Source organism: Onychomys torridus, chromosome 23 (assembly GCF_903995425.1).
Source record: "Onychomys torridus chromosome 23, mOncTor1.1, whole genome shotgun sequence".
NCBI lineage: Eukaryota > Metazoa > Chordata > Mammalia > Rodentia > Cricetidae > Onychomys > Onychomys torridus.
In genome coordinates this window covers 9311586-9324306 of record NC_050465.1, presented here as the reverse complement: position 1 = coordinate 9324306, position 12721 = coordinate 9311586, and the positions used below count along the sequence as shown (strand labels likewise).

The 12721-nt window shown below is 48.2% G+C and overlaps 1 protein-coding gene across 1 annotated transcript in view; it reads right to left on the bottom strand.

Moving 5' to 3' along the window:
• The window catches only part of Farp2 (FERM, ARH/RhoGEF and pleckstrin domain protein 2), a 96798-nt gene that overhangs the window by 13654 nt on the left and 70423 nt on the right, over nt 1–12721 (bottom strand). The window contains 6 exon segments of the mRNA XM_036173618.1: nt 1041–1113; nt 1115–1279; nt 3756–3837; nt 4468–4601; nt 5011–5100; nt 11055–11233. Coding sequence (XP_036029511.1) covers nt 1041–1113; nt 1115–1279; nt 3756–3837; nt 4468–4601; nt 5011–5100; nt 11055–11233 — 723 coding nt within the window.

The following is a 12721-nucleotide window of genomic DNA, read 5'->3' as shown; positions in this document are numbered from 1 at the left end:
CCCAGGTTCGATTTTCAGCACCTACATGGCATCTCATAACCATCTGTAACTCCAGCTCCAGAGGACTCCAGTGACCCTCCTGCCTGGACTCCAGTGATCCCCATTCCTGGACTCCAGTGACCCCCCCCTTCCTGGACTCCAGTGATCCCCATTCCTGGACTCCAGTGACCCCCCCCTTCCTGGACTCCAGTGACCCTCCTTCCTGGACTCCAGTGACCCCCCCCCCTTCCTGGACTCCAGTGATCCCCCTTCCTGGACTCCAGTGACCCTCCTTCCTGGACTCCAGTGACCCTCTTTCCTAGACTCCAGTGACCCTCCTTCCTGGACTCCAGTGACCCTCCTTCCTGGACTCCAGTGACCCTCTTTCCTAGACTCCAGTGACCCTCCTTCCTGGACTCCAGTGACCCTCTTTCCTAGACTCCAGTGACCCTCCTTCCTGGACTCCAGTGACCCTCCTTCCTGGACTCCAGTGACCCTCCTACCTCACCCTCCCCAAGTAGCTAGGATTACCTTACATCCATGGGTCACCCCTCCCAGCCAATTGTATTTTAATGACAATTTCAATGACTTATAGACAGAATCTTCTTGTGCTAAACATATACTATAACTAAATTTTCTATTTGTAAGTGAACAGGATTTAGACTTTATTCGTTTGTCCCTTTAACAATTTACATAAGTTAGAAACTTCCAATAGGCTGCTAGGCTCAAATATCTCCCAAGTTTTAGAGTCAAGTCTTCCAGGACAGAAACACCTACAAGAAAGGTCATTCTAGGATATGTACCATTCCCCAGTGCCCCCCGAGTAAGAGATCCTGACAGCAGGACACCACCTTGGTCACTGTACCCCACTCCATGGAAGGAGTCAGGGCTGAGAAAGACTATGTCTGGGAACAGAAAGGCAGGTCCCTGAAGCGGGTGAGAGGGGACAGACAGGCAGCCATTTGTGAGCACTGGGGCTGTCAGCCCCTCTGGAGTAGAGCCATGGCATCTACACTTCCAACTCCGCCCCCGGACTGGAAAGGCACAGTGCCCCGACTCACCGTGGCAGTCAGCATAGTCGCGGTGCCCGGGGGAGTAGTGAGCACACAGGCGTCTCAGCAGCAGACGGTAGTGGGACCAGCCTCTGGACAGGCTTCAGCAGGAACGTGTTGAGGGGCAGGTAGCAGACCTTCTGGAGCTCGAACTCTTTGTAGACGGCCTCCAGCTTTTTACAGTGTTGCGTGGCCTTTTCCAGTTCTGTTAGGACCTCATCGTGTCTTTGGAAGTAGCTAGTAAACTCCTATCGAGGCACGAAAGGACAAGGCTTAGGTGATGAGACACGACAGAAGGACGGTGGTGGTGGTGTGAGTGGGAAGGCAGCTTGTCCACCTGGGCAGAGTCCCCGGTGTGGACTTCACACAGTAGCTGGAAATGCTGACAGGGCCTAACAGGGATGCTCAGTGTGGCAGATCCGAGCCAGAGTTCCCGTTTCCATAGAACCCGTTTCCCCACCTTAGACTCTACCCCGAGTGTGCACCTCGTCCCATTCCCAGGGGTCAGGGCTCCTCCACACCCACTGCCGGCTGGTCCCTCCCTACACGCTCATGTGCTGGAAGACTACGAGCCTTTCCTCCATTTGTGGATAAAGAACAAACCTCAGGATAGGGAACTAGAGCTCACCTCATGGGACACCCCGAGTACCGGGCAAGGACTAAACCCCATCTGAGCTCTGCCCAGGTTCAGTGCCAACTCGGTTATTGGAGAGAGGGAGCAGCCATGCTTTGGGAAACTGCCCTGAGAAGACTGTTCTGAAGGGACCCCTGTGTTGAGGGATACCCTACTGCAAAGCTAACAATGGTTGGAGGGGAATTCTGTTTTAGACACTGTGTTCTAAGGAGAATTCTGGACTGGATACAAGCATGATTCCAGGGGGATCCTGTTGAGGGTAACACTGTGTCGAAAATGCATGTTTTGAGGATCACTCCTCTAAGGGGATGTTGCTCTGAGGCTGACTGCTTTGCCGGAAACCCTATTTAGAGGACTCTGCTGAGGGTAAGTATGCTAGAGAAAGACACTCTGACTAAAACCTGATTCTGAGGGGCATGGTTTGGTTGGTAAGCTGTCTAGAGAACCATTTTGGGAGAATGATATTCCTAGTGGAATTTGATCTGGGGGAAACACTGCTTTGAGAAATGATATTGAGTAGCCAGGCAGTGGTGGCGCATGCCTCTAATTCTAGCACTCGGGAGGCAGAGGCAGGAGGATCTCTGAGTTCAAGGCCAGCCTGGTCTACATCGTGAGTTCCAGGAAAGGCAGGGCTACACAGAGAAACTGTCTCGAAAAACCAAAAACCAACCAACCAACCAAACAAACAAAACAAAAAATGAAAAGGAAAGAAATTATATTGAGAGAAATACTGCCCCAGGGAAAGTATTCTGAGGGGACCCACTATGAGGAACCCCATTCAGAGAGAATGCTGTGAACGGGAAATCCTGTTCTGAAGGGAACGCATCTCTGAGGCATGATGTTCTGAGGGAGAGAGAAAAGATAATCATATAGAGGGGAATGGTATTCTGAGGAGATCCCTCTCCTGGGGAAAGGCTTATCTCCTTCTCGTGTGTGTGTGTGTGTGTGTGTGTGTGTGTGTGTGTGTGTGTGTGTGTGAGAGAGAGAGAGAGAGAGAGAGAGAGAGAGAGACAGAGACAGAGACAGAGACAGGGTTTCTCTATATAGCCCTGGCTCTGCTCTGCCTGCCTCTACTTCCCAAGTACTGGAATTAAGGGTGTACACCACCATGCCCTCTCAGAAGGGGGCATTACATCAGCTGGAACTGAAGTTACAGACGGTTATGAGATACAGTGTGGGTCCTGGGAACCCAACTCAGGCCCTCTGCAGGTACTACAAAGTGCTCTAACCACTGAGCCATCTCTGTAGCCTGGGAATGTTGTTCTTAGAGCACTGCTTTGAAAGGAACACTGTACTGGGGTGAACCTTCATTCTGGAGAATGTCGTTCTGAGAGGAAACGGGGGCCTGCCCTTCTAGGAGAACACTGTTCTGAGGTGGTAAGGCTGCTCTGGGAACACTGCTCTGGGGAAAGGCACTCTGACAGGAAACCCGGGGAGAGGTAGGTGGTTGTGAAGGGAGAGCTGTACTGAGCAAGCCCTCCAGACGCCATGTTCTGAGAAGAGCCGCTCTAAAGGAGATACTCTTCGAGGAAAACATTTTCTTTCTTTCCTGAGAGAGCTGTAGTTTAAGCACATCTTCTTGGGTGAAATCTTGTTCTGGAGACGGATGTCGCGAGGGGAACCTTGCTAGGAATTATAATCCGAGGAGAGGTAGCTCTGAGGGAACCTTGCTCTAAGAATGTCTGTTCTAAAGAGACTTCTCTTGTGAGTACTCTTAGGGGAACCACGTTTTGAGGAGAACCCTGCTCTGAAGGAAATCCCTTCCGGAAACGCCCGAGACGGCTTGTTTCTATTGGGATACTGTTCTGAGGAACTCCGTTAAGACAACGCTGTTGTGAAATGTAGAATGTTGTTCGGGGAACAGTTTTGAAAAGAATTTTACTCTTCAGAGAGTCCTGTCCCGAGCAGAGTCCCGGCACATACTGTGCCGACAAGAACCCTCTTCTGAGGGGAGCCTGCTGTGGAGAGTGAGAAGATGAACTTGTTCTTGGGAGGGCTGCTGTGAGGCAGACACTGTTCCGAGAGCAACGCAGATGTCTCCTTCACAGCTTCTATGCTAGGCCAGGAGTTACCACGCAGGCCTGTCTCACCTTTAGCTGACGCATGCTCCTGAGGAGGATGTCCCCAATTCGTTGATGATCATCTTTTAAATGGGCACTGGAGGGTCCTTCCCTGGATTAGAGGAACAAGAAGGTTTATAAGTCTCATGGAAGCTTCTGGGAAATTCCACAGTAACAAGCTACTGCGGTCACAGCCGTTTTTCCCTTTTGGCGACAGGGTTTGACAGCTGAAGCTGACCCACGCGAGATTCCTGTCTCTGTCTCCTTAGTGCTGGGATTCTCGGCATGGTCACTACACCTAGCGGTCAGAGTCATGAATGATGAGGTGTTTCCAGGTGGAAACAATTTGACTTGACAGTAACAGTTACTGCCTCTCTCGAAATGTAACCAGGTGAAAACAGACTTTTTCTTTTTGACTTGCTTCTCTATTCTCTTTTTCTGGAATAGGATAAATATAATTTATTGTTATTAAAGTTTATTCTGTCTCACTCAATAGGATTTTGAAATACACTTCAATGAAATAATGGTTGTTCTGAATTAGTTTCCGAAGATGAGGGACTTCCAGAGACAAGTCAGTGTGTCAAGGGTGGGTACTCCCCAAGGAGAGTTCAGGACTCGGGACTGCTGGTCCAGGCACCCAACCCACGGAGCCAGCAGTATGTACTGTGGAAGTTTCAGTAGGTGGGAGTCTCCTGTGGAGGGAGTCAAGGAAACAGTCCCTTCTGGTGCCCAGTATCGTTACCAGAGAGCCAGCCTCTGCTCCACCTCATGCAGGAAGCCTCTGTGGAACTCGTAGACTGGATCAATGTTGGAGAAAAGCAGGGTCATCAGGGCAGCAGGCATGGCATCCTCCTTGATCACCATACTTCGGAACCACTACGGGAGGGGTTTGGCATGATGAGAGGCTCAGCTGGGAACTGAAAGGCCATGCCGCTGAGGGCTTGTGACCTCATGACACCAAGCAAAGTTCCTCCAGTTTATAAAGACAGCCTAAACCAGCATTCCACATATCCTCTTTGTTGACTGTATAATTTTCAAATATAAACAAAATGATTCTAGGTTGAAGCTTCCAGGTAGATACATTCTTAGCTTTACAGCATCATGAACACTTAAGACATCAGCATCTAACATGACTTAGACATCCTGCTCTATGGGAAATATAGTCAACAGAATTTACATAAGTAGGTCTCAAGATTGCCAAAGATATCTCTCAGGATGGCGCCTCTGTGTTTATATCTAGAGCATATTAAGGAAATCAAAACGGTCAAGGACTAAGGTTTCATACCACAGTAATAACTTCTAAATCCTTCAGATATGTTCGTTCTGTAGCAAGAATCTCCTTGGCTATGAAATAGGCCTCATCTTCTGGTATGTGCTGAAAGAGGGAGAGAGAACCGTGAGTGTACTTCTGGGGGACACTTCTTTCACATCCAGGGAGAGCCTGAGGTTTGTAACATGCTATGCTTAAGCTAATGGCATTTTGGAAATTCCTGCCATAATTCCTAAAGGGATTTACTGTAAAACAAAGACCTTTATGTGTATATGTGTATGGCTGAATGTATGTTTGTGTACTGATGTAAAAGCGCCTGCAGAGGCTAGAAGAGGTCACTGGATTTCAGTTACAAGTGGTTGTGAACCACCCGATGTGGGTGCTGGAAACTGAATCTAAGTCCTCTGCAGGACCAGCAAGGACTCTTAACTACATAGCCATCTCTCTAGCCTAGCATCTTACTTACTTACTACATAGCCATCTCTCTAGCCTAGCATCTTACTTACTTACTACATAGCCATCTCTCTAGCCTAGCATCTTACTTACTTACTACATAGCCATCTCTCTAGCCTAGCATCTTACTTACCTATAAGTAAACACATCCAATTAAGCCCAGCTAACATTTCTCTCCACATTTTGCCCTCATTATATGTTATTATTTGGAGAAAATAATTGCTATTCAAATATTAATATATGTAAAACAGAACTGGGGTTTATTATCAGTTTTGTGATGAAATTATGTTCCTCTATCATAGCCATTGATGAGCTGGTTAAAAGATAAAGAACCACGTGTGTATGTTAAACATGTATGCATGTGATTAAAGGCTGGAGAGCTGGCATAGTGGTTAAGTGCCCTGGCTGCTCTTCCAGAGGACCAGGTTCAAGATCCCAGCACCCACATGGTGGCAGACAACCACCTAGTACTCCAGTCCCAGGAGAGTCTGATGGCCTCTGTGGGCACTGCATGGTACACACACACACACACACACACACACACACACACACACACACACACACACACAGGCAAAATACCCAGAAACATAAAATAAAAAAAAATAAAAACACATGTATACAATTAAAATAATTAAATTTGGGCTAGAGATATGGCTCAGCATAAAAAAATTTTTAAAATTAAAACAATTAAACTTACCTCATAAAAGTAACAACAGAAACTACGAGTGTGTATTCTGAGTATGCCTATGACAAGGTGCTGAGCTGGCCGATATACTTCCTGAATGTGGACGCAGACCCCAGGTCCAACTCCAGGCTCGGCTTTCGGCAGCTTCCCGTGTGCTGGCTAGTACTGGACCTAAGATGGACCTGTCTAAGGGGCTGACAATCTCCATCAGGGCTGTGTCTGTCTTATGTGCAACGCGACACTCAAAGTCAACGAGGGGCTGCAAACGAGCACTGTCATGGAGTGTGAAGGTGGAAAGGGCTGAAACCTGCGAAGACGTGATCAGGCCACTCACATGGAGTGGGCAGAGTGGGCCAGCAAACACAACAAATGTCAAGCACAGAAACTGATGTGGGACAGTAAAAGGGGGGACAAAAGAAAGCCATCCGACCTCTGGTGCTCTGGAGTGTTTGGGGTCAACGTGAATGCACTGTGACATGCAGGCATGCAGGACGCAAGCAGACCTGGAGAGGCAGATGGGAATTTCAAGAGGCCTTTCGACAAGTCCATTGAGATGGTGCAGGTGTGAATGTGATGTGTGATGGACAGAAGCAGCGAATTCTGGCCTAAGCCAAGGGAAGGATCAGCGCTCACCACTGGAGGTGGGAAGGCTGAGGCAGTCTGGGAGGAAGTGCAGACTAAGTTGGCACCCAGATAGCCTGCAACACGCTTCACGGGCTGCACAAGGAGAAGCAGGGGCCAACGTGACCCCACATCTCCTCTGTGCCCCGATTTAGTTCAAGACAGACTGCAATGTTCTTTCGCAGTCCCTGGAATAACGGAGGCATGAGGTGTGCTCATCTTACGTGTCTTGGAGCCCGTGGAATGTGGTACCTTCTACCCATCAGAAAGACACACCACTGTAATCCTTTCTGATAACATCCTTCAGAGCCAAGTTCTGCCATCCTCTCCCCAGAAGTCATGGGTAACTTCTCCATCAGCTCTTCTCAAATGATTGGGAGCGACTGATAGTCTGGGTCCCTGGTTCCACCCCTTGGTATCTTCATGCTGTTCCTCACGTATTTTTACGACCTTCCATATTTTTTTGTATGTGCAATAAAACATCTTTAAAAAATTCAAATATATGACATCTTTTAAAAAAAAGTCTTATCTCCCTGACTTGACATACATATGTCATGAACTTTCAGCAGTGAGAGCTGCATGGTTCCTGCCTTCCTCACAACAGGACAGAGGTTCTGGTTGTTCATTTTGCACACTTCTGGCCTTGGCCTGGGACAGATAGGTCAGGGAAGATGGCCTCTTAATGGCAATTACCTTTGTCTGAAACCCAAAAGCCCATCCTAACTCTGCATGTGCTATAGAAAGCAGGTCCAGAGCCTCAGGCCAGCTCCTCACTGTGTGATAGAAAATGTACCAGAGCACAGTCCCAAGAGCATCTGCGAAGACTCTGCAGGTGCCACTGATGGCGGCAAGCACCAACTGCCCTGCCCTGTTCTAGAATGACCAAGTCAAACCCAAGCAAGCTGACCTGCTGGCCAGAGATGGATGGATGGTGATGGGGACAGCCCAGAGGGACAGCACCATCTGCCTTTCTTCACCCCTGTCACCACAGCATAGCGCCATCTCTCAGACCCACACAACACAACAAAAGATGCTTCTGAATACTTGATCTTCAGCGACCTCTTTTAAAAAAGGAAGGGGGGGGGGCACTAAGTGAGGCCAGAGAAAGAGCTCGGTGATTAAGAGCACTGGCTGTTCTTCCAGAGGACTCTGGTTCAATTCCCAGCATCTACACGGTGGCTCACAACCACTGTAATTCCATTTCCAGGGGAACTGATGCTCTCGTCTTGCCTCAATGGTCACTGTATGCATGTGGTACACATACACACACACACAAGCAAAACACTCACATATATAAAATACAATTAAAAAGTTGCATCAAGGGCTGGAGAGATGGCTCAGAAGTTAAAAGCACTGGCTGCTCTTCCAGAGGTCCTGAGTTCAATTCCCAGCAACTAAATGGTGGCTTGCAACCATCTGTAATGAGATCTGGTGCCCTCTTCTGGCGTGCAGGCATACATGAAGGCAGAATGTTTGTATAATAAATACATACATACATAAATGAATAAATAAATAAATCTTAAAAAAAAAAAACTGCACCAGGGGTTGGGGATTTAGCTCAGTGGTAGAGTGCTTGCCTAGCAAGCGCAAGGCCCTGGGTTCAATCCTCAGCTCAAAAAAAAAAAAAAATAGCCAGGTGGTGATGGCACACACCTTTAATCCTAGCACTCGGGAGGCAGAGGCAGGTGGATCTCTGTGAGTTCAAGGTCAGCCTGGGCTACCAAGTGAGTTCCAGGAAAGGTGCAAAGCTACACAGGGAAACTCTGTCTTGAAAAACCAAAAAAACAAAACAGCACCAAGTAGAAGACAGTGGAACAAAAGAAATCAGGCTGGCCCTGCTCCCACCAGCAGGCTTGAGGGCCATCCATACCTTGTTCTTCCACACACCCGAGCAGCTAGATAAAGGCTTGACCAGGCCTGGGCATGGATCGGGTGGTACATCTCTAACCCATGCCCCTATGTGCAACCAAAACGAATGGACGTTGCCCAGATCCTTCAGGAGAGTCATCAGTGGCTGTGGTTTACAAAGTTGGAACAGTAGGAGACTCTGGCAGAAGACTACCTTCAGGTCAGACCCCAGCTTCTTCTGGCTCAGTGACCCTGGTGGGCCTGTGAGGCGCTGGACCATCTGTGCCACCCAAGGAGCTTAGCTATGCTTGATGCTGGCTTTATTAGGCAGACTTAGGTATTCGGGACTGTACAGTTGCCAGACCGGAGCTGAATCTCTAAGGGCTGCTGTAACTGTCCCTCTTTGCTGAAGAGGCTGCCACCTCCTGGAGAGCATGCAGCTGTGAAGGCCAGAGGTGACCTTTCCACACAGGGCCTAGGATGGTTTTTGTTCACCTTCTCTTAGGGCTGCACCCTGTGAGCCCAACCAACTCAGGTGGAGATGAACTAGCTTTTTCTTTTTCTTTTGTAATGTGGTCATGTTAAAAGGAAATGGTGAAATAGATTATTAAATTTCCAAAATAAATAGAAATGATCGTAAGACAACTGTGTTCATGCCAAACACAGAGTGGCCCACTGCAGGATGATCTGTAGTCCTGGGAGTAGGCCACCTGTTGCCTGCAGGCCTCCAGGATAGCCACCTTGTAACCATCTCCCCCATTCTGTTCAAAGGACTTCTCCCAGCCAAGATGGGGTTCTAGCGGATACCTGGGTACAGAGGAAGGAGTGGCCTCCCTCATACCATGTGGAAATGGGTCTTGTCCTCTCTGCTAAGGTGTGTCAAATATCCCCCAGGCCCTGCCATCCTTTGGATAATTAGGCTAAAATCTTGCTAGAGTTTGGGCTGTTCCTGAAAGACCTACATGTTGAAAGGCTTGGCCCCTAATTTAGCACTTCAGGTGGGACCCTGTGGGAGTTCTTTGGGCCACTGGAGGCAGGGATGTCCTCAAAGGGATCAGGGGAATGCAGTCCCGCTTCTCTTTCATGTCCTGGCCATGAATTAAATGGCTATTCCACCAGGCGCTCCCAACAAGTCAGCTTCTCTAGGGCCCAAACAGCAGAGCGCCTCTCCATGACCTAAACCCACTGACACTGTGCAACAAAATACAAATTGTTTCTTCATAAACTGATGTCTCAGGTGTTTCTGCCAGAGCCACAGAGAGCAAATACAAACAGGGAGCACAGGTGCTGTAAGAATGGCAAAGCATAGCTAAGCTCCTTGGGTGGCACAGATGGTCCAGCGCCTCACAGGCCCACCAGGGTCACTGAGCCAGAAGAAGCTGGGGTCTGACCTGAAGGTAGTCTTCTACCAGAGTCTCCTACTGTTCCAACTTTGTAAACCAAAGCCACTGATGACTCTCCTGAAGGATGTGGGCAACGTCCATTCGTTTTGGTTGCACATAGGGGCATGGGTTAGAGATGTACCACCCGATCCGTGCCCAGGTCTAGTCAAGCCTTTATCTACAAGTTCGAGGCCAGCCTGGTCTACAAAGTGCTTTCAGAAGAGGCTCCAAAGCTACACAGAGAAACCCTGTCTTGGGGGGGTGAAAAAAAAAGAAAAAGAAAAGAATGGCACTTTTCTGTGATGGCACCTGAGACAGGTCCCACCTACTCAGCCCCTATTACCTACCTGGCTGATGCTCAAAACCCTACTTCATCCTGCTGTGGCCTCCTAAAAGATCACAATAGCTTCTATTATAGGGTCTACTCCCTCTCTCAGACTAGAATTGTTTGATTGCCTGCAAAGATGTAACCCCAGGTTGGCTACTGTAAGGTGAACTGGTTGTCCTGACACCTATGAATAAGTGGGATCTTCTGCTTGCTCATTCTCTACTGTATATTAAAAACATGCCATCACTACAGGGACCTACAGGAACACCATGTCATGCCCTGTCACAAAGCCCAGGATCTCCCACTCCAGGCACTATCTCTAATGTTGGCCAGGTCCCCTTCTCATCCAGGAAGTCTCCCATATGAGATCTTCCTGAGCCCCAACCAACCTTCCTTTTGCAACGCATCTCCAAGTTACTCGGCTGTAAGCAAGGAGAGTGGAAGGAACCGGTAGGGCACTAAACAAAAGGGGAGAGGCAGTGAGCCCCTGCAGGGAATGGCCTGTCCCCTTCCCACCTATCTTTGGGATCCAGCCTAACACTTGGAAACCTCGGATGCCCAAACAGCCTGGTACACAAACACGGGAATGCGTGTGCACGGAACCTTGAGTCCTAAGGGTAACAGTGTCTCAGATGATCTGTACCAGGTCAATGGGGTGTGAGCAGTCTTTTCCTGCCCACCCAGGGGGCTCCCCAGTTAGGGTTTGCATCCGGCAGCACCGTCAGTCTCAAGAGTAGCCCACCTTGTGTTTCTGCTCTTCTGGGTTGTCCATCCTGGCTGGACCAGCACCACTGAGGACAGGGCTTAGAACAGGGGATGAGCCCTGCTCAGCTGTGCTCAGAGAGGCCTGAAGCTCAGGGCTCAGACTCAGCTGGCTCTTCTGGCTGGAGGGAGAAGTCTGAGGACTATCCACAGAAAAGCCTAGAAACGAATGAAGTCGGGTGGAGGAAAAAGTGAGAAGAGCTGTGAGGCTGGGCCCTGGAACCAGACTGCAAACCTTGGGCTGCAAGGCTTTTATGGAGAATGTGTGTGGGTTGTCATGTGCGGTCCAAGACACGGCACCCAAGGGAACAGTGGCGGCTAATCTGCCCAGTACCGGAGACCAACATACGGTCTGACTCCTTGTGGCCCCGGGTTGGCTTTCTAGAGGTCTCTTTCTGAGTAAATCAAACACCACAGGACCCTGAAGGAAACGGCTCCATGGAGGCCAGGGATGGTACACACACATCACCACGCTGCTCACCTGGAAGGCACACCTAATTTTCGGATGTGTTACTACTGATTTATTAAAAAGCTAGGTTACATAAAGTTGCTCAGTTCACATTCTGTCTAGTTTCTGAGCTTTTCACTAATGAGAATATTTTTCTGTTAGTTTCTCATACCAAAACAAGAGACTAATACCTAACTCCTTTCCTTATTAAACCAGTATTTGCTTTTCAACAGTTCAGACTTTCAGCCAACTTCCTAGGAGGCCAATGATGAGGCATAATGAATCTGACAATTTATAATATTGAAATTTCCTTAGGAGGCTGAGCAGGACAACCATGAATTTAAGACCAGCCTGGGCTACAAAGTAACATCCTGTCATACTTGAAAAAGAAAAGAAAAAAAAATATTCCTTAACTTCTTATCAAAGGATTCTCATATTTTTCTATGGGAAAGCAACAATTATTAAATGCCAAATTTTAAAGATTTTTTAAACAGCATTTTTGTTTGAGACTGGGTCTCAGCCTCAAACTCACTATGTAACTCCTTATCCTCCTGTTCCCCATCCTGAATGCTCAGATTACAGGCAGACAGTACCATACTCCAAATGGGATTTTACAGGAGAAATTAAACGCTGTTTAGAAACTACTGAAATTTAGAAACTACTGAAATGGAAATTTACCTTAAACTTGCAGGTGAAAAGTATTTCAACCCTGGAATCACACTATTCCTCACTATGATTACTAAGTGTCTGAGACCCCTGGTTGTGAGGATGCTACAACACCTGGTTTCCTCACTCCATCCATGACTGCTTTCAAAGGAAGGTCCTCATCTTAAGTGAAGTCCTCTGTAGTGACCAGTTTATAAGACTATACCTTGGTGTTTAACCTAAAGCTCCTAAATGAGAACAGGTAGCATGGAGCCCCCACTCACAGGGCTGGCATGAGTCCCCAGGCAGGGCAGCCTCCGGTGTGGCTGGAGCAGAGGAGGTTCTTATTTTCACATTGACAAAGTAAGAGTCTGCAAGGCCCTGGCCTGCTGCAGGGGAGTTAAGGATGCTCTGCAGTGCTCCCATAGAACTCTGCTTTGGAACTGTTCACAAGTCATCTCTGAAGGCAGGAGAAAACATTTATTGACATAGAAACCTAGATGATGTTACTACACAAATGTTTAACAACCAGTTTATTAAAATTTGCTTTATTA